At 31.0% G+C, this 23473-nt stretch overlaps 1 protein-coding gene across 2 annotated transcripts; it reads left to right on the top strand.

Moving 5' to 3' along the window:
* Positions 1–1905: 1905 nt before the first annotated feature.
* On the top strand, positions 1906–22136 carry LOC106458077 (UPF0415 protein C7orf25 homolog). 2 transcript variants are annotated; one of them, XM_022384205.1, is made up of 7 exons: positions 1906–2206; positions 4443–4668; positions 10228–10917; positions 13846–14030; positions 16997–17077; positions 18168–18245; positions 20631–20719. In XM_022384205.1, the coding sequence occupies exons 1-6, from the start codon at positions 2072–2074 to the stop codon at positions 18210–18212; spliced, it is 1362 nt and encodes a 453-aa protein (XP_022239913.1). In that variant the 5' UTR covers positions 1906–2071; the 3' UTR covers positions 18213–18245; positions 20631–20719. The 2 variants fall into 2 exon arrangements, with proteins under 2 accessions (XP_022239913.1, XP_013772986.1); XM_013917532.2 differs by lacking the exon at positions 18168–18245 and having other exon boundaries at positions 20631–22136.
* Positions 22137–23473: the final 1337 nt, after the last annotated feature.

Here is a 23473-nt window from a genome sequence, read left to right as displayed (position 1 = left end):
ATGCTTTCTCATATATCCTCAATCAAGCTTGGCAGAAACACCAAATAAAAACTTTTCAAAGACATAAAATTCTAAGAAAGGAAAAAAGCATGGAAACAATACATAGGAAACTGTTATATGAACAAGAGGTCAGATTTACACCAGTAAGCACTATCAATCAGCACTAACAGTAACAGGCTCATTCACTGATTCAGGTAGGACCAACAATCTATCACTCAGTAACACTGTATCGTATCAATAATAATTATACTACTGGAGAGTTGAATTTGTAGTAACTAGAACTAGTAGTAATATATAATGGCTTCAATTCCTTGTGTGATTTAAAACAAGTATTTTCAAAACACTTTATATTTAAGCAATTGACAGCAAAACCTAATATCAATTGACCTTGAATAACCTAGATTTAAAATGAACGATAAATGTACGAAATGAAGTTTCACGAGTAACTAGCCTACGAATGATAATCTATTCATTTTCACCCCTAACTGGCCCTTTTTATAGCAAAGCATATTACGTTAAGTATGATCACGTGAGAAATAATGACTAACAGTAAGCCGAAGTGCACACTTTCAATCGTTCATGGCAGAGAATTAGTTAATTTTACGATAAACTGAGCTCCGTTAATAAATAATAATAATACATGAAATTACTGATAACAGAAATTGGTGGATTATCCAAAAAAATAAAACAGAAAAACATAAACAAATTTATCTACGTTTCATGTACTTAGGTTCATCTCCATATGATAAAGTCATAATTGAATGCAACAGACAAAAGTTAGAAATAATAATTGTAATATTGATAAATGATATACGATAAAATCCGAAACCGACAGGAGGACTAATCTTTTAGTTCTACTATACGCTAAATAATTATATGTTGCTTATGTTTACTCTCGTCTGTATCACATAACTTAATGTTTTTTTTTATTATTTGACTAAATACAAAGTTAGTTGGTTATCCAAATGCAAATAGATTAAACACAACATTAGACAAACTACAAAAATAATCAACAAATGTGCATATGATGTCATCAGGATAAATCACTGCAGGTGATGCACCATATCACCGTTTTACTTTTCAATACCAATTCTAAAGTACGGTTTTCTAAGAGTGTGGCGGCATCTATCAACTATTTGAAGAAACGCCAGATGCCGTTGAATTAGCGAAACGTTTGAGCTAACACTACTCATTGGTTAACGTAAACTATTTGCAATGAATTGAAAAATTAAAAAAAAAAAACAAAACAATTAGGACGTTTCACCTCTTGAAGTTTTATCTCCCTTTTTATACTATATTTTCACTTCGTAGAATAACAATACCTACCTAAATTTTAACTATATAAAACAGTTTGAATAAAATAAACAACACGCCAAATAAGAGCTAGAAAAGACAAAACTACTTTGAATATGACTGCATTTTTGTCTTTCAAAACCGAACGCGAATTACATTAATTTATATTGTTGCGTCAGCGAGTCACATGACTAGTGTGACGCCACGTTTCTAGAACTATCCTGTACCTTGGCGAATGTTCTAGCATTTACTAGATATAGGGTAGGCTGGTATATAAAAGAGGGTGACAACGTGACGGGGCAATAATGTAATGTGTGTGTGTAGATAGTGAGTAATTGAACTGCAGTCAGAAGTATTGTTGACGTTCGTTGATATAGCGTTTGTTTTAGCGTGATTGTTGAAAATAATGTATCGTAAAGTTGTATTCGGAAAGAATAAACCAGTTTTATTAAGTAAGGATTTGTGTCGCTAAAGTTTCGTCGGAACGAAGTTACGGAAAGTTAATTAACGAACGGAGACGTAACAATATATACATCTGGAGTGTAAAGGTCGTTGATCTAAACTTTCAAAATTAAGTATGGCGTAAACATCTTCAGCCACTAGAGGGCCTTAAAACGGGGGACAGAAATATAAAAGATGGCTAAACTTACACGTAGTGTATCAAACTTTAAAGTGATTTGAGTATTGAAGTTAGAAATGTGCCTTATTTATATTATGTGTTAATAAGTAATTACCAAACTTTTACGAAGCCGTGTTAGCACAAGACGTGGCTTGGAGAATGTGTGATTTAAGTCTAAATGTACAGCTGTCAGAGACTAATACATTACTTAAAGCTGTTTCTGCGATCCCCGATAAGAAAGGAGGAGCGAAACTAAGGAGAAAAATCGAAGCAGAATTGCGTTTTTTAAAACGTGTAAGAAGTAACCACGCATTAAATATTTTCTCGTACAAATTTTATAACAATACAAATTTTAAGTTTCCACCAGTACAATAGTAAATACTATTGTTGGCATAAATTATTAAATTAATGCTTTGTACTTGCTAATGATAATAGAATTTATGTTTATAATCACATTGTTGTAATTTTGTACTTATAATTGTTATATTAATATTAAATTATAGTAAAGATTAGGAATATGATGGATGACTGATTACTAGTACTACAGTATATGTACATCACTACGTGATGATATCGTGATTGTTTATATCTTCCCAAATATCTGTGCTCGTGTTAAAATATGAAGGACTTGTGGCACAGTAAGCAAAGAGGATAGATTCAAAATTCTAATGCTAGGTATTCAAATTATTCCTACTCCATATGATTTTTCTCACTTTTACCAGTCTATACTATCTTGTGTATCTTTTGTGCAGGATGAAAATGAAATGTTATCTAGCTGGAATTTTAATTTTTTTCATTAATAACAATATAGAAATATTAGTTATGTATATCTTTGCCTGATTGCACTAAGAACCATAATCAGTGGAGTAAAATATGTATTTTCTATATATTTTTGTATATCATCTTGTTTAGGCTAAGTTTGGTGATATAATGTAGTCATTTAGATTATGATTAGAGATGGAACAAAAATTCAATCTGGTATCTGATCTGATCAGCTATTGCTCTATTTGATGAAATCTCAGCATATCAGATATTAATTTTGCCATCAGATAGCATTTCTGTCAATGGATAATACTTGTACATGCATTTTACATAATAGTTATTGCATCATCTGGCCTTCTGGTGTTTTCTATCAGCTTTTAAAGTCTCAGTAGAGATTTGCTTTTACTTCTGGTTATAAATATGGCCATCAACCATGTAATTTGTAAAGGTGAATAGCAAACAGTCTTGAAACTGAAAGCTAGAGAGAGGGAAAGAGCTTCTATGGTGGGTTTGACTAATTTATTGTTATCTCAGGCTCTCAGCAAATACAGAAGTAGGAGTTTCAAACTTTAGATTTTTGCTTGTAATTACTTACTTTGTGTTTCTAATTGGTTGAAAACTGCAGCATTATATTTAAGAAGTTAGAAAATTCTGAGATGGAGAGCTCTGATGCATCATATGATAAAGAAAAATTAAGTTAGAGAAGTGTTTTAATTTTTTGTGGAATTGTGAAATTAAAACTTAGATAAAAAAATTTGAATTATAAACTAATTTTCATGCCAAGTTTGTTGACATGCATTGATAATAAAGTTGTTTGAATGTAACAAGTCATGACTTACACACATTTACCCGACCATAAATATTTAATAAGGTAGATATCTTCAGGTACAACAGTTTAGGGTTATCTTTCAATCAAGTTGTTGTATGTGAAAATGTATCATATACAATATGATATATAGCCTGTAACAGATGGAAAATATACTTGATTTTGTTACCTTAGTTTCTCCCTACAAGTTTCACAAGAATGCTCAACTAAAACTACTGAATTGTTTTTGATGAAAATATACATTACTTTGTGACATTGATCATGAATCAGAATAATACTGAAAATAACTAAATAGGGAGAATACTATTAGGTACAGATTAACATAAGGTGCATACACTGAGTTCTGGTGGTTGAACTTACGACTTTTTATGAACACAACTACATCTAGATGATCAAGCATGTGGATACTTTAATTGCACCTCATTGTCTTCATTATACTAAGAAACAAACTTAATGCATGTGTAATTTCCCTTATTAAATTCAGAAGAAAATAAAATTTTAACGATTTATATAACTAGTCATTATTTTGTACAGAACAACGTTCCAGGTGGAAATGAGCCAAAAATTCTTTATTTTGAATCCACAGAATGCCATTTTGACATATCTCTGTCCTTATAACATGTTTATTTGAGTAAAGAACTGTATTTTTGATAATGCATTTTTTTCATATGCATGAAAATATATTTTTTTCTTCTAAATTTAAGGAAGAACATACAGTATATACAGTCACCCAACATTACAAGGTTTTTCTTTTTCCCATAAATTTTTACAAGTTCTTAAATATTGATGATTTTTGGTTTTCTCTCCAAAAACAACTGTTCTTAAAAGAAAAACTTTGCAAAACAAAAAAAAGAAAATTTTGTAGTTTCATGATGAATAGCTGAGCATGTGATTTGAGCAGCTACATGGATGCTAATAAATTATTATATGCAATTATTATAGGTTACAAAAGAGGAACAACTAAGAAGCACCAACCTACCTTACCTAGCTGCTTTGTTTAATTGTTCCATGACTGTAGAAGACTTGGTGGAAGTATTGAAGCCTTTTCCTTATACCAATCAAAACAACAAACAACAAAAAATTGTTGTTGATATAGTTGCTGGTTGTGGTGAAACATGGATTAAAGTTGTAGCTCGTAAACCACAAGCATTATTTATGACTTGCTTAGGTAATATATGAAATACAAATTTTAGTTTTTTTTTTTATCTTTGATGGATGTGCATAGCAATTGATATATAACCTATGTGAAACTATAAAATGAAACTTCTCACATTTGTTAAGCTCAAAACGTTTCCTTGTTTTGGCAGCTTGGTTATTTAACACAACAGCAATGTCCAGCAGTAAGTAACTATTATCGAACTATAATATTAAGATTTTTGCTGAAATAAGACTTCAGCTTTATTTCTTAGAAGGATTCATATTTTCTAGATCCAGGAAGTTAGTGGTGTTTGCTAATCAATTAATTTACAGCCCCATTACCCATTAATCAATATCTTGGTAAGTACAAGCAAAAAATAAAATGTTTGTAGGTGCTGCCAGCCAGTTGCCTTAACTAATCAGTTCAAAAAGAAGAGGGAAAAATACAAATTTGCAACATTTACTGTCATGCAGTTGCTTTCCCTCTAGATCAGCATTTCCCAAACTTTTTTGGCCACAGAACACTTTTCAGCCAAGAAAAAGCTTACAGAAAACTAGACATGTGAAATATTGGTGTAGAGGTTATGTTGCATGCACAGCGCCCTCTAGATTTGTATATTATTCATTTATTTATTTAATTAAATTACATATTAATGAATTTTTACATTTTCATGCTTATAATATATTTTAGGTACAAACCTCTCCACTAAGATATTATGTAGAATAGATATGGCATTTTCTATAATTCTTCTTCAATGAGAAATCAGTATTATATAATTCTAATATATAGGAAAATATTTCATAATAAGTTATGATTGTATAAAAAAGTGTTGAATATTTTATTAAAATTTAAAATCACGATTTTCTCACAGAGCACCTATTAATCTTGGATGGAACACCAGTGTTCCATGAAACATAGTTTGGGAAATGCTGCTCCAGACAATAGTTCAAGAAGAAATACAAACAAAACAATTGGTGGAAGTGCTGCCATACAATTGCATTCCTTCTAGTGAATAGTTCAAAAATGGTGACAGTTGCAGATAGCCTCAGTAATTTGCCATAACAAAGAAAGGGTGAGCAAATTTAGTGGCAATAGGAATTGAACCTGAGACAATCAAGTTATGAATGCAAAAATTGTACAGAATATAGATAGCTCATGATGTAGTTTTGTGCTTAACAAACATACATAATAGCAATAGTTGGATTACTTCAATAGTTGGAACAATCAAAAATAGTAATAATTTTAAGTTTTGATTTCAAGTAGTTGATTTTTAATTATTCAAATTATTCAACAAATTGAAAGACTGCCATTATAATTTTTCAGTTAGTGATTTTGATTGTTATAATTTAATGAGACTGATAATTAATTGATTAGTAATTTTCACTAATAACCCAAATCTAATATTTTCATGGCTTTATGAAATGGTTTACTTTTAAGATTTCTTTTTCTGTAAAAAATAATTTTTTAGAGCTAAAAAGAAAAAATATTTGTTATATGTGCCAACACTAAGTTTATAAAAAAAGTGCCTTTAAAAACTAATATTTGTGAATTTAAAGAAAAAAGTACAAAGTTTTTATCAGAATAAAATCTTATTCAGTCAAACTAAATAAGTAGTAGAAAATAACAGTTGAAGTTGTTTTTTTCAGTTAGTAAAGATCATAGTTATTATTTAAAATTTTGTAAAAGTTCCAAAGCTGTTTGTGTTAATGCTAGGCTGTTTTATTTAGAAATGAAATCTTTTTTTTTAATCATGATTTCTGGTTAATAACAAACACACACACGTCTATGTTTTGTTTTTCTGTTATTTATACAAAACTTAATTTCAGAAAAATTACTGTCTAATAAGGCTGTACTGCAAATTCCAAATTTCAGCAAAAAACAAAATCCTTGAAATGTAGCATCTTAGTCCAATCAAGTGGAATCTTTAAGACTTTACTTCTTCCTTACCAATTTCATATTCCATTTTCATTTATTTCTTACTGTCTATTTCCTTGCCATTCTGTTATTTATTTTTTCACACATCTCTTCATCAATTTCAAGAGCTTCAACATCAGTAAACTTCTCTGCCAGGGCTTCTTTTGTAATATTTTTCATCAATTATTTTGTCAGCTTATTTTACTAAGCACATGATAGTTCTATTCAGCACATGCTGTTATGCAAGAGAGGACAAAATGTCAACCAGAATACAGGGGAACACAGGCATTACCATGATGTTATTGGAGAGAGATCCTAGATTCAACAAAAAGAATGGAATCTTGCACAGTTTTTGGCTACAGCCATAATGACATCTCATGTTGAATCAGATTCCTGATCACTAAGATCTTTTTCTTGATCAAGGAGGTATGCTGCTTTACCACATTGTTGGCAGGATGATGACTTGTATTGTTCTAGGTTGTTGTATTTCATCTGTTTCACCTCAGGTTTGGTGAATGAACTGTTTTTTGCTTGCTCCTGTATGTATTGTCACATGATAAAGAAACACTTGATTGGCATCAAAGAACATAACTATATCAGTTTTCATTCTTTCAATTGATCTGTGCCACAGGCTGAAGGATTTGGGTGTACTTAAACTTTTCTCTCAGAACACATGTAGGAATTGCCCTAGGATAGAACCAGAAAGTGCAACCCATGCAATTGCGTGGGGCCTAAATTCAGTGCCATGAAGAGGGAATATGATGGGGAAACTACCCAGAGGCCTGTGATAAGTTTCGAAACACATTAAAAACAAGAGGGAATTCTCAATAGCCACGGCACTGGAAATTCTTTTAGGCAAGATTAGAGTAAATTAATCTACGATACCTTTCCCCCCCTTTTTATTAGCTATATTTTTGTGCAAAAATAATACCAAGCGTGGAACAACTGAAAAGCCTAATGACCCACATAATGGAAATTTTCTTAGCTAATTAGAGCTGCTAGTTTACTATGCTAGATATTTTGCTGTGATAAGGAACTGTACTCCTGATATTAGTCATCAGGAGCAGTTATCAATAAGTCTGCATATAGTTAACTGTAGTGTATGAGATGGTGTTCATATTTCTGAACATTTTATCAGAGTTACCATCATTATTAACTCCTGTGGAAATGGAATGCTGGAAGCTTTTTTGTCTCGCATACAGAAGTTGAACATTGATATTAGCAGTTGCAGAGGCCGATCTTCTGACAATGGCTCCAATATGAAAGGTATCAAGAAAGGTGTTCAAGAAAGGCTGCTGGACATTAATAACAAAGCTATGTATATGACTTGTGTAAGACACACACTAAATCTGCTGATATTACATTCTCAAAAGTCAACAGTGTATGCCTTGAGGTTTTTTGGCATTTTGGAAGAACTATATGCCATTTTCAGTAGCTCAGTGCAGCGTTTGTCAATTTTGCAGGAGCATGTAGCTGGTTTAACTTTAAAAAGTTTAGCAAATACACATTGGGAAAGTGGAATTGAAGGTGCAAAACTTTTGCAGTACCATCTGCGAGAAATTTGTGATGTTTTGAATACATTGCACAGATATACCACTAGCCAGAAAGATAGCAGTAGAGCCTCAGATACATCAAATTGAAACAATGATTTTGTTTCATGGAAGTTCATCATTTCTGTAGTAATTTGGAATGATGTTTCATACCAAGTCAACAGAATAAGCAAGTTATTTCAGAGCTATGAAACATGCATTGACATTCTCCAAAAGGAAGTTGAAGCTGTCAGTATGTTTCTGCAAGAATATATTGGTTTTGTAAAGGCCTAGGTGGATGACAGAGAGATTGCTGAAGCTGAAATATTCTTTAAACTTAAACCAGAACAAAGACAAAAAAAAAGCAGATTTTTGATTATAAAAGTAGAGAACAGTCAGATAACACTATTCCTGTGTTTAAATACTGATGCAGCTTTTTCTTCCCACTATGATGTTGCTCTAAGTAGTATAACCAAGCAATTTTCTCAAGTTCAAACTTTCTCTGTTCTATCAACAATATGAAAATTGTTTCAGATCAGAACACCCTACAAGCTAGTTGTGTGAGGATTGCAAACAAAATGGGGGACTCTAATGTCTTCATCTAGAAGTATCATACAGTTAAGGCACTACTACAATGTCTTTTTCACCAAATCAGATTCTTGACTATATCTTTAAAAAAAAAATTTTAGATTTGTATTGAAACTTTACTGTTGCTTTTTTTTCTTCTTCTTATTACTGTTGACTGTGCCTGTAGCAGTTGCTTTGGGTAAAATATTTTTTTCATGTTTGAAGCTGATAAGAAAAAAATTATTTAAGTCTACCATGTCCCAGGAATGTGAGAGTGGTCTTGTTCAGCTTTCCATCAAGCATGAAGTTGTGAGAGAGGTGCCATATGACAATCTTATCAATGATTTTGCAGCTTCTAACTTGCACAAAGCACAGTTATGGAGTTGTATATCCTCAAAGGAATAAAAGTTAGTCTCAGTTATGTTCTAATAAAATAATATTTATTTGGGGGAGAGGTAGAGTGATCCATCTGTTAACATGTTCCAATATCTGGTTTAGTGTATGCTGGCCTAAAAATACATACAGAGGCAACTCTCAGTGGTTGAAGACGATCTGTGAAATTCACAGACTGTTGATGAAAGGATTCCTTATACTTGTTTTGAATAATTTTAATAATTTCTTTGCCATTTTGCAACTGTGATGAGGAAATTGTTAACTTCTCTACGTCATCTGTGAATACCTGCATACTCATAGCACTGGAGTTGTAGATACTCATTCATCAACATTTTCCAAATGGCCTTTATATTGACTGTAGAGCTGGGTGACTAACTTGATTAATTGATAAAATCTATTATGTATGAGTATAGATTTACATTGAATAGTATTGCATAAAATAATTGATTACTCAGAATTATGATTAAAATTATCAATGTGATGAAAATAAGTAACTAGTGTTTCTGATTATTAATGTTTTAAATTAATTCAACTATCTAGTAATTATATATTGCCATTATAATATTTCTTTATTTTCAACTTGTTCAATTTGTTCAGCTTAATTCATTAGTGCCATGACTCATGAAAATAATTCGCTAATTGAACTGAGGGTTTCATAAAGCCACACAATGGGCCATGCTCTGCCTACTGCAAGTACCAAAACCTGACTAGTATCTTTGGAAGTTTTATTTTAGCCCAACGATTAACTGATTAGAAAATTCCATTTATTGCTCAGCTCTAATTGACTACATTATCTGTCACATTATCTCGGTAATTGTGTTCCAAAATTGACCTGCAATGTAATTTGCAGTGTGTCATGATCATCAGTATTGGCATTTGTTAAAAGGGTATCATAAATTTTTTTTCTTTGTTAATGTTACTCTAGGCATTAGATACCACAGTAATACAAGAGGCTTTCATGATTGAGATGAAACACTGCTCTTCTTTTGGACTTTATTTTCTATATAAGTGTTTCTTGTTAGCTGCTCTCAGATTGGGTACAGCTTATGAAAGAAGTTTTGTACATGCTCTGTAGTGAATTTTAGTAACTTGTACATTGTACTACATGATAATGTTGTATACTTTATCATTTTAACTTTTGGCTTGTATATGTATAACCTAATTTTTTTACACTGATTTTTTCTAGGTGCTAGTGGATATGGGAAAAAGTCCATTGTAGATCAAGCAAAAGAACTAGTGTCCGCAGCGGAGCAGAATTTATGGATGTTTAAGCCTCCACGTGTACAGCTCTGGATGGCTAGTGGCGTTACCAAGTCCTTGAAAAAGATCTTGGAAAATGAAGGAGTGAGAGTCTTGGGAGAAGAGGTTGATGATGACACAACATCCTTTTATCTTTTAAATCCACAAGATATCTTTAATTCAGAACTGAATATTTTGACAGAGAAAGATAAACCTAGTGAAAATTCTGAATCATGTTTACCAGAATCGGATGCTAGTAATGTTGTGGAAGCCACAAAGAAATTTGAATGGAGAGTGAGTGAAAAAATTTGTACTAGTGAACCTACAAGTACTGATGAATTCATTAATGCAAGAGCTAAAGATACAAACAAGAAATCTTCTACAGAAGTAGCTTCAGAAAGACTTTGTTTGTGTGTAAGTATTGCAGATGAAACTGTGGATAACACACTTTCTGCTTCAAAATTAAATGACTTGTATGCTAATACCTTAAACCTGGACATTTCTACAATGCTTGCATATGTCTCTAACTTGACCAATGGAAGAGCTTACTATAAATTTCAAGAATTAATTCTCACAGATCAAGCGAAGAGGGAGCGATTACATCCTGTGAAGCCTCAGCTAGATAATTTATTTAAAGGTAATTATTCTGAGTGTGCAAAAACTTCATTCTTTGGTGTTACTTTTTATGAATGATGTGTTTTTATGTCTAGTGTTGATATAGTGTATATAGTGTTGATATAGTGAAAACTTAGCAGTGGATAAACAACATGCATATCTACAAGAATTTTATAACTTTAGTTTCATCTGCCATTCATTTGTTAACCCTATATGTTCTCTAACAGTGTTATAATACTATTATAATTGACTAGCTTATACAGTATAACCTATAAAATTGTTAACACATTACTTAAGCTTAATTTGCCATGTGGTACTTGGAGTAATGCTCAGTTTTCATGTTCTGTTTAAATATCTAGGGTGTAACAGTAATGCATGTTATGTGTCAAATGCTCCTGAAAATTATGTTAGATTTGTAAACATTTAAAAGGATGTGCACTATTAATACTAGAAGTAATTTAGTGATTGTCTTAGATAAAACAACATTGTCATTTTCAACCAGTTTAAAGAGAAGTGAGTGTACTCTGAACATAAATCAATATTCAGTATTTTTGTATTATGCACTTGTGACTTCATGCCCCAGAATCATTGTAAATGCAGGGTTTCTTTTACTTATGTTGTCTATTATCTTGTAGATCATTTAGCAGATTTATACTAAGTTGCCATTGTGTGGCCAGAATTCATATCTTTGCTGGACATGTACAAAAAGTTAATGTAATTTACAGACCAGTGTCATGTTAAATAATTACGTTGGTCAATGTAAGTTATTAAACTCACGTGAGGACCTATGTAGATTGAAACAGCATTTATATCTTGCTTTTTAGTGTAAATAATCAGCAATTTCTACATGCACACATATATAATAATATATTATTATTATTACTATTATATATAGGCCAAGACCTAGACTGATATTAGTAGTATTGAAATGTAGGCTCTTAATTCCAATAAGAAAGCCTAGATATAGGTCTTGGCAATATTGATTGAGACTTAGTATTACAATTTACAGAGGATTACTTTGGCATCCCAAAATCTCTTCTAGCACTTAAAAATGTTGACAACTATGTCCAGATGGCGCTTACAGAAAAAGTCAGTTTCACACACTGAATAACTCATTTTATTGAGAATATTTTGCTGAGATTTGGATGCATATTTCATATACAAGGTGCTGTTTTGAGTTGTAGTAATATTTTACCTTTAACCATATTAGATCTTCCCAAAATAGGTATCACAACCTTTATCCTTTAGTCTGCTTTTCTTGTCTAAATTACTACAATTTAAGTGAGTTCTTGTAAAATCTTGTTCTGTTTCATCTCCTAACTCTGAATAAGTTTTGTTTCTAATTTTTTGGAAAAAATAACAGGAAGAAACAATCATTCAGTCCTAGTGAAAGTCGTGTTCTTGTTGTGAGGAGAGTACTTTTATTTAAAATTGTGTTCTGTTATAAAGAAATAGTTGCTGCACATACCATAGTTATTTTTCTATTTGTCTGAATATTCAACACCCAAAGTGTGAAATTTTTGTATGGTTTTTGTTTGTGATGTTATTCAATAGATGGCACCACATTTCATAAGCCTCAATCACCACTTCTGGCATTGAGATTGTTATATTTCAGCACAACAGATAGCACCTATGTATTTATTATTTCAGTAGGTCAGGTAGATAGATATACAGATGGCTACACCACTTCTTCATTATATTAAATGCTTTGAAGGTCTAAATGCAGATTTGTTCTTTGGCAGAAGTATTTCTTTGACATGATTGCAAGTTCATGGAATGATTTTGCCCAAGTATATTGTGTGTAATACTAGTTTAATTGAATTAAACAGTTGTTGGATAGATATAGGTATATAAGGATATATTTAGTTCAGCCTTAATGCATAGATTGATGGATAGATGACTTGAATAGTCTAAATTGGCTTCAATCATTTTGATTTTCACGTTACCGATTGTTAGGATTAAATAAAATATTTGACAGAGAATTTCCTTCTTCAGGATCTTTAAGCTGTTAAAATTCTAGTCACTAAACACATCACCTTAAGTGTGAAGGAATTTAGCACAAAAGAATAGTTGATATTGTCTGATCAACTCAGCAGTGAAAATCTAAAAAAAAGGAAAAAAATGAGGGTTTGATTTTATCTTTAATGATGTTATTTTTAAATGTAATATTAAAAAAAACTGGTTTTTAAAAAACAATTTTCAATAATACATAACAACATTACAGTTTATATCAGTAAAATTTGTGAAAACTTTAAGCTGTGTACTTCCCAGAAAAAAATATTTTTTTAGAAAATGTTACCTTTTTTTTACAATGAGGTATGAATACCATGATTACTAATTATTAGCATAAACAGTTGCCCATAGGGTGGTATTTCTGCTAATAATGCTTAAATTTTGCTTTGTTTTCAAACTAACAATGCTCCTTTTGATCAAAGCGGGTGCTATACTTTAGACTTCTCAATGGTGATATTCATTTTTATATTTAACTGTAGACCAATAACCATGTATAAAATAGTTCAGGTCCTTCTTCAATATTAAGTATCAGGTCTTTCCAGAATGTTATCATATATTACAAATTTAGAAAGGCTTGAAAGATTACAGTCCAAGAAACTATCGAAAACCAACAACAAAAGGTTGAGATGAATATTGATAAACACAGGTTCCCAAACAAAACTCTGAGGTACTTAACTAGTAGCAATCTGCCAATTGTGAAAATGGCTATATGTGATTGCCTTTGGCTTTCTATCACAAAGCCAATTTTCTTTCTACTTCTTTCTTCCAATTCATAACAATCAAACTTTCTTGGTATAACATTCCTCAAGCTGCATCTTATCAAAGGTTCTGTGAAAGATATGCATTGTACAACATATCTCTGGGTGTTTGCATTAAAAAATAGAAGGTGTACTATCAACAAACTTAGTATTTATTATTCCAAATTCTGTGTTTATAGGAAGAAAACTAGTTTGTTGTAAAACTGCACTGGAGGATTTTCAGCAGATTGTCAGTACAGTTGGAGGAGAAAATGAAAAGAACAGAGCAGCAGCACTCATCAAACAGTTGCATGTTGTATCAGACCAAACATCTGACAAAAGTCTCTCACTGTTTGGTACTGGGCGTATGCGTCAGCGATCACAGGTAAGTGACAATAAGTGGCAAACTTGTGAATATATACATTTCTGGCAGGAAATAATTGTTAAAAATGTGTTGTATGTGTATCTTTGAAAAACATTCATGCACCAGCCAAAAGATGGTTTGCAATCTGCATTTTGTTATACATTTGTTCAGGAGATGATAAATACAACATATATTCTGGTAGATACTAATACTTTCCTATATTACTTTACCATATAATTCAAATTTATCTATCCAGGTTCTATACATTATCAACAATTTGACCAGATTTTCCATTTCTCTCTTTACCAATAAAACCTCACCAACACTGATAACCATTACAATACATGAAGTATGTGCAGGGTAATGTCTGTCTTTAGTTAAAAAGAAAGAGCATATGAAACTTTTAACTTAATTATTTATTGGATTATTTATTTAATTATTTATGGATTCTACTTAACTTCACAATAAACTATATACAACAGAAATTATACTTATTTGCTAATTTCATACCTAATTCTTTGCCGAAATGCTGACTCAATGTTTCTTAGCCCCAACTAACTGGCTGACAGTAACAGATAAACAGGACATGAAATAAGTGGTATCACTTTGCAGTTTGCACCAGAAAACATATACATGCCTTGAAGTTACTTGCAGAGGTATAATTGAGAGTTTTCATTGGTAACCAGTGGAAGAGTTGGGGAGAACATTGTCTATCCACCATTTACAGACTTAAATAGTGTTCACTGATATTCCTGGATGTTTTCCTTCTGACATTGGAAATACTTAACTAAATTACATGAAACATAGAAATGACTTTCTTTATAGTATCTAGCTTCAGTTTAAAAAAATAACATGTAACTTAATTTTGTTCTTTTTTATCATGTCCAAACTTTTATGACTTTTTTTTTAAGATTAGAAATACTTTAATTTGTTTTAAAATTTCAGTTTTTGAAATGTTGATTAAAATAGTTCCATTTTTATATATCGAATCAGTAGCTACTTCCAATTTTGTGTTTCAGTAAATACTTCCTAAATACATGCTGTAACATTATATAATGGTGGGAATATGTAGGCTCCTCCTTATAAAAGGTACAACATAAACAACTGTACACTCTATGCAAAGATGGCTTTTGCTGTTCAAAGTGCGACTTATTTAGCATTTTGTTTATATTCAGATTTTAAAAGGTATTTCTTCCATTGACAACCTAACTAAATGATGCACTGATTAGTCATTAACTGACTAATGGACTCAGTAATTTACTTTAGTCATATAAGCACTGGTTCTTGTATGGAGTAAGTTGGTGTTAATAAATATGCTGCTCAAAACAAATAAAAGATCATTGGAGCTTGTAATATTTTAACTAGTTCAAGGTAAGAATATTACTGTTATTAGTTCATCGTCATAAAAATTTAAACAAACCAAACCCCAACATAACAATCAACCATTAACTGCTGCTTCTGGCTCACTGCAGTGGTAGGATATAGGCTTTGAGAATGAATCAGTCTTTGCAGTCACAACAGGATGCTGTCTGTGTACAGATTGTTAGAAGCAGGCTTCAGAAGGCCAGATTGTATGCCAGATACTCAAGGAGATGCATTCCTCTTGTAGCAAGGCACTAAACAGCTTGCTGCAAACATGTAAAATGTGTCCAGTGAATCTACAATATGTGGAGCAATATTATTTTTACAGATGAGTCAAGCTTCATCCTGCAAGAACATAATGGACCTGTAGTGTATATTGATTTGGAAAGAATCTGGAATTTGATCCACCACAATTTCAGTATATAGTAGAGGTGGAAGTATGGTGTAAACAGGAATAAGAATTGTTGAACTTTCCAACCTCTATATTCTGGTGAATGATTGATAAAACATCCTTTGACCATTTGTGTTACCAATCCTGATGAAGTTGATCTTGATTTAAAATGAATAGGGGAAAATTCTCAGTCCCACTGTGGTAAATATTCACACATTCTTTGAAAATTGATCAAATAGAATAGATTTCCTGGACATTTTACTTAAATCCCATAAAATGGATATTGCATGCTTTTGGGAGAAGTATCACTATTATATAGTGACCCAAGGCACTAAAGATGCCTTGAAAATGCCTCTTCAAGAGATTGGTCAAGGATAATTTGGGACTTTATCAGTCAATGCCAGGCTTCCCTCGGTGTTCATGGGGATCTGTAAATATGTAGAACCAAATGTTCCAAATGGTCAGCTACAAGCATAGGCTGAATAACCAGTTACTGACATTTTAGATCACATGACTGATATGCATGAAAATAAATAATTGGAATGATCAAAATTATTCTATGATAGTGTTTTGTACAACATTACAAAATTCAGTGATCCTTTAACTGTTTAGGACAGTGTACATCATACTTATTAAAAGATGAGTGAGGATAAATCAAGTTTAGTTAATAAAAATTGTAAAGTCATCCAGCACTTATGAGTTTTAATGTTTCAGCTTAAAGTTGTACTTGATAAAAATTAAGAAAGCTTTATTACATCTTGGGCTTAATTACCATACCGTAAACAATCTTTTATACCAAATTAAAGAATTTTTCAGTGAACTTATTCAAAATGGAACATATGTTTTTGTTCAAATTTATATCTAATTTCTTGTTATTATGAAGTACAACTGTTTTACACAAAATTTAATAATTTGCCAATTTTGGAGAGATAATGCTTCAAAAGGATGCATCATATTATTTTGAATGATTATCACAAATCTTACTTTCTGAAAGTTTGTTTTTTATTCATGTTGATTACAGTGAAGAATTTGAACCTCCTTTCAAGCATGTTAAGCCAAACATTGGAAATCTTAGGAAATTGATAAGTTTGCTCAGAAATATAATTCTAGATAAGATATACTTTTGTGATCGTTAGAAGTTTGCTGCTTTAGTTTTACTGCCACACTATATAAACAGAAAATCTGCATGTTAGAGGATTTCAGAAATGCCTATAATGCATTTTGTTGTAATAAGGTAATCTTTGGAACTGGTGATAGTATACAAGCTGTGACAGTGACAGCCAATCAGGGATTTGTTCGTGCAGCTAAAGCTCAGGTCAGTATTTTATTGTATAATTTAGGTTAGTCTCTTATGAATAGACATTAATATCACTTTGGCTTTCTATTGATTATAAATAATTTAGTATTAAACATCAGAGAGAATTATTGGCAATTTATGAAAAAGACTATGTGACAGGTGGGTGTGGAAAGAGGGTCTGATTTACTAGTTTGTGACCCTGTAACCAAATACGATTGAAGGCTATAAAAAGTATGCTTTGCCTGAGTGATGACAATATTATAATGAGTAATTTACATTAAATTCCTTACTTCTTGGAGAGTTGGGAAATAAAATAGAGAAGCAGGATGGTCTAGAGAGCAAATGTCACTATTCTGATACTAGGTGAAATTGAGGATAATTTCAAATATTGTTTTATAAAGTTAAGAACTTAAAACGTATATTAAAACTTGGATTATTAGCTACATTTTGATGTCAAGTTTATTCATTTACCTTGAGAATAAAGTAGTTTAATTACATTTTGAATGTAACTCAGTAAAACCTTGTTTCATATGGCAAAAAGGATGCCCACATGGAAAGAGTTAATTGAATCAGTCTATTGTTTGTTGTAATCAGTGTGTTCAATCATCTTTTCCCTTGGTCAGTTGCCAGTGGTTGGTAGCCATAGTTTTCTACAGTAGAAGACATTTTTCATGTCAACTGGCATTACTGATAGGTACTGAAGTAAGATGATTTTGAAAAGCTGATCACAGAAATAGTCCTTAACCCTCTTGTTATGGACAAATCAAAGGGCATATGTCATGACATTTTAAAAAGTTATTTTCAAAATTTAATTCAACAACTTTATTATCATTGTACCTCAATACAATTAGCATCACAATGTAGTTTATAATACAAAGTTTAATAGAATATATACATTTTAACTTCTTAATTCAAAAGAAGATATTAAAAAGAAAAGCTAAATATGTTTTTTTTTGTGGGTGATATTTCATGTTTTGTTTTCTTATTCTTCAGTATATATTTTGTTACACCTACCACACATTGTATATAGTGATTAACAAATTACAAACTCAAATTTCAGATATTTACAAGGTAGAATATAATATAAGAACTTTTCCCCTTTTTTGAGATATTTTGCAAACCTACCAGCCCTGCACACCACTCCATTCTCTGAAACCTCTTGTCTACTCACACCTACTCCTTTCAAGTACGTATTTATAACCAACAGATAGAACACATTCCAAACTACATAACTCTGACAGGCATTTGTAATTGGCTTGAAGGGAAAACTTATCATTTAACTAGAAATAGTGAAGTCTGTTGACTAGGTTATTGCTCTGAACAGAAATGAATTGTTGTTTTTTTCTAACATATCGCTTATTTAGAAAACCAGATCAATTACAGTGGTTTTATGTGTTCTATTATAGTAATTTGATAATTTTTTTGGTTTCTAATATGCATCTTTCAAACCTCAAAAATTTTGTCTTCTCTTACCACTTGAGAAAATAAATGATGTTTATAGCAAGACTTAGCAAGTACGGTGCACGAATATGAATCAATTTCATAACATCGTAAGTACTAGAAGTCATTGTTTTTCTATATATTTTTTATTTACTGTTCTATGTTTTGAGAAAAAGAACTAAAAAATTAAGCATTTATGAATAAAGAGTAATAATATATATATACATGTTCATAATCACTTGTACACCTGTACTGCTCTATACCAAAAGTTAATAATGACAACTGCTGGACAAGTGCTCATCATCATGCCTCTAAGCATTAGAGATCCATGTTTTTTTTCCTGTTGTCTTACTATGGTATGGCATAATTAAGCATTTATGAGTAAGTAGTAATAGTATATATATATGTTGTGTGTGTTCATAAGCACTTATGCACTTTGTAGAACTACGATGCTAAATTCCCAAAGTGTTAATAATGACAACTGCAAGACAATTACTTAATCATCTTGCCCCTCTTAAGTGTTACAGATTCATGTCTTTATATGGTGTTCTCAGGTAAGCTGATGCCCCTTAAAACTTTCATGCTCAGATGGGTTTAATTTTATCTGGAGAGCAAAATTGCATCATTGAATGAAAAAAAAAAATTGAAGTAGTTCTTACACACACAAAAAAAACTTCAGAGTTGAATTTTATTCTGGAAAAAGTTCTATTTATTTAATTTCATATACGAAAAAAAAAAATTGCAAATATTAATTCTGGATTGATTTATGTGTGACCTAAATGAAATCATTAGTGTTTGTGAATTACTTGCATTTTTCTGAGCCTAATGTAGTACTTGCAACCACCTAGGACAGTGATTTTCAAACTTTTTGTTTACTGACAACACTTCTGCTGCCACATGCAATATATATGCGATAATATATTTTTTTTTTTAATAACATAAACATAAAAGTGTAATAAAAATACATAGAGGTACCAGTACTGAAAAGATAGAAATACTGTTTTCAAGAATTCTAAAAATAGTGCTTATATAGTTCACTCTAATGCTGAAGGATATACAACATTGGTAGTTTTTTTTTAAATTAGATGGGAAAGATCTTCATGTGCTCCTGTATCATTTTGTCAAGTTTGGTGCTGATGGATGAAGAAATGTGTAAAGTATAAGGAACAAATGCATACACACACATATTGATGTTTATTTATATAGATGGTACTGCAGATTTTTCAAGAAATCTGTCACAGAAAGAAGAGTTACATTACCACACATGTCCCCTAGTGGGTTCATAGTAAGTTTACAGACTTACACTATATAATCACATGTTTGTTTCCCTGTGGTGAACAGATCGCAAATAGTCTGTTTTGTAGTTTGGCATTAGAAAATAAACAGACACTCATAAATAAAAAGAAAGCATCATATTGTGGACCAAAATGTTACTTTTTCCTCAGCACAAATATTTTCCCAATGAAGAATCTGAAAATGTTTCAAATAATAATTATTTAATCCATGAATTTTACAACTACCCACTATGGTCATATAATTAACAAAACCTTTTATGGTAAAAAATAATTAATCATAGAAAATCAAAGTATATTTTGATCTTATTCAACTATTAATGCTGTGTAACAAATTAATGTTTTGAAAACAATCCCCATTTTTAAGCATTAGAAGAAAAATATGTTGTTTTTTATTACAGTAGGCAACAAAATTGGCATTCTATAGGGGCAGGGTTCTTTACTCTTGTTATTATTAACAATGGAGACAAGCCATATACAAAAGACCTTGCAATAAGCTTTTTGTCTAAGTGGACATAAGGAATACTTGAAATAAATTATCTTGTTCCTGTACTTTTAGAACGAAAGACTGAAACAGTGATTTCAGAAGCATTTGTGTATGTACAAATTTTATATGAAAAGAATTTGTGAAATATTACTTTGTGTCACCTATACACATAAGTGTTGTATATGTACACAGATTTCTTCATATATCAAAGGTAAATTATCAACATGCTTGGTACAAGGTTTCTATTAGAAGGCTTAACTAATAGTTTATTATAAACCATTCACATTTTTGTAAAAGTAATGTTTTAAACAATGAAATAATACTTTATTTAATTTTTATACTGCCATTACAGGGTGTTAACTTTGTAGTCTTTTGCCATGAGTCCAGAGCTCTGACGGAAGTCAAGGAATCCACAGCACAGTGTATTTTGCAGGAAGAGTGAAACAAACCCAGTGGAGATGAACTTTGATTTTTGTGATGTACAGGTTAATGTGGAAAGTGGATCGATTCTAACCACAACTGTATGTACCTAAAACCTTCATATAAGGGAAATGAATAAATATTGTTTAGTTGTGTGTTTGGGTACAAGAGAATACCTTTAAGAAATATACCACTGAATCTGGAAAACATGTTTTTAAATCCTGTCCATTAAATTGATCTAAAAACTAAAGCCTATGCTTTTCTGGTGTTTGTTTTGCCAACTTTAATTGTGGACTTGATAAAAAAAAACAAAAAAAAAAACAAACAACAACAAAATACAACTTGATTCTTCAATTTGATGTCAGTTTATACTTTATTTTAGCAATTCGAATTTCAGTTGCACTGTTAAAAAAATACCTTAATATTTTGGCTTATTTTTAAACTTGTATTCAAATGACAGATTTTATTGTAAAAAATGTACTAGTTCATCAACTGAATGTCATTGTAGATATCTAAAACTAATAGCTTACTCAGATAGCTTTCACCAACTGACAACTTCAAGTTATTCTTACATCAAACTGTATTATCAACTGAACCAGTTTACTCTGGTAGAGATAACTACAATATTTGTTTGACTAATGAGTTGGGGTACAGTTCATTAGGTATTAGTAACCTAACTTGTTGAGTGTTATTGAAGAAGATTGAGTAGATACATTAATGGATAACAGTAGTTCAGATCCTTACATATTGACTTCATAAATGTCAACTTTTAGAAAATATAAGATATAAGCTATTATACTGAAAATTGAAAATGCTTACTTAAGTGCTTTATTTACTGCATTTTATAAGTGTATCCAATGACTTACTGCATTTCATAAGTGTATGGATTGTTTCTTTTAAAGATTAACCAAAAGTTAATTTCATTAGTGCATTCAATGATTCTTTAAACTATTTTGACTTTCTGCAACAAAAGTAGTTGTGCTGTCTTTGATATTGTAATTATTTTTACATCAAGAAAATTATTACCTTTTTATTATTTTCATCCAAAACTGGGAATTTTATTTGGTTGAAAAATTGTCTTCTGAAGATGTTAATGTGATTTTAGCATCAACTATAAAACATCTGGATCCAAATACCATGCATTTTCTGTTCTTACCAACAATTAATAATTGTCTGTAAGACTTGTTATTGGTAGAGATAGGTATCCATGTTGAAGATCTAAGTGATGTAAGTATGTTGTATATTACATTGAATATATTTAAAATCATGCATTTTGTGATTTGGAGTAAAATCAGTTATTCAAAATTATTTTAGCTGATAATATGGCTGCTTACCCTAATAAATAACTATGTTGTGCAAATTAATACAGTTAAAGTTGCCAATGGTTCTAAAAGAATTTCTATAAGCAAATAATAAATTATTTTTCAATATGAAAAAATGAGTTCCAATTCAGACTTTTGGTTGCAAAGATATGGTTTGAGGACATTTTTTAAAAAGACAACTGACTCTTTGACATGACACTGTCGGTAGACAAGCCTATTTGAAACAAGATCATGTTAGTGTGTGTATTATTATTTTGATATAGATGTCAAAAGGTCATTCAGATTAATTGAAAACTAGTCAATTTGAAAGACATGAGCCAAAGAAACAAGTTAATTTTTATTATTTTTAAAGTACTTGTGATTTTCAAGGTACAGCAATTATTAAGATATTTTTGTGTTACTAATATATTAATATATCTACATTTGTATCATAACTTGTCTGTATACCTGTCACTTTTTAATACATTGATCTTAGAAAGTGAAACTGTAAGCAAGCAACCAGGTATCTATTAATCCAAGCTTCAGTGAGTTTAAGTACAAAGCTACATAATTAGTGTTACCACAGACTTAACCATTTAGTACTACAAGTTTTCTATAAAAAAAAAAGGTATCATAAATTCTAAAAAGTGCCAAAATTATGAAAAAAAGATACCATTAACCATAAATTACTTACTTGGCTTCTTTTTACGTCTCTCAAGTAATACCTTAACTTGCTAATTAACATACTTGCAGTATATTCTTACTTAAAAAGTAATTTTCTTCATTGTGTGCATTTTATCTTTCATTAATGTTTTTAAATAATAAATAATATTACACATGGTACAACATTTAACACTACACGTTTTTCTATAATATTAATAGGCTTACCTTTGAGAATAGTTTTGGTCCCTTTTGGATTTTTTCACATATTTGTTTATTAGAATAAATCACAAGATACATATTATTTTAGTATAGGACTAGAGCAAGAAGCATACCATATTAGCTCACCTATGAATGTGTTTTTCTTTAAAGATGCATACTGTAATAACAAAAAGATTTTCATTAACTGCCATATGATAGAACTATCTGTTTAGTGCCAAGATAAGTTTAATTGGTTCCCCATGACAGACCTCTGAACCACCTGGTGAGGACTTGCCTGTAGCCAGGATGCTCCCCCCCCAACACACACACACACACACACACACACACACACAAACTTGGGTTGTTTCTTAGTTGGTAACTTGAATTATGATTAAATTAATTGACATAATTGTGGAATAAACAGTTAGTGGATAAACATTACAAGAGATTATAAAGTCTGAATATGGCTCAATTTAAAAACAATCTTAATTTGGAAAAATAGGTTTTCAAATTTGACATAGATCTAATTTTTCAGTTGTTTGAAGAGAGCAATTTTTGTTTTTCTTCACCCTACCTAATGTCTGTGTAAACTAATCTATTAAAACACAAGCTA

This window comes from Limulus polyphemus, unplaced genomic scaffold (genome assembly GCF_000517525.1).
Source record: "Limulus polyphemus unplaced genomic scaffold, Limulus_polyphemus-2.1.2 Scaffold413, whole genome shotgun sequence".
Lineage (NCBI taxonomy): Eukaryota > Metazoa > Arthropoda > Merostomata > Xiphosura > Limulidae > Limulus > Limulus polyphemus.
This window is presented reverse-complemented; position numbering and strand designations above follow the sequence as displayed.

What these genes read in the sequence shown, in the direction of transcription:
- LOC106458077 (XM_013917532.2), top strand. Translation starts at nt 2,072, where the DNA reads ATGTGTGATTTAAGTCTAAATGTACAGCTGTCAGAGACTAATACATTA. An exon ending in ATTATTTATGACTTGCTTAG is followed by an intron (nt 4,669 to 10,227) that starts GTAATATATGAA and finishes GATTTTTTCTAG; the next exon opens with GTGCTAGTGGATATGGGAAA. An exon ending in GCTAGATAATTTATTTAAAG is followed by an intron (nt 10,918 to 13,845) that starts GTAATTATTCTG and finishes CTGTGTTTATAG; the next exon opens with GAAGAAAACTAGTTTGTTGT.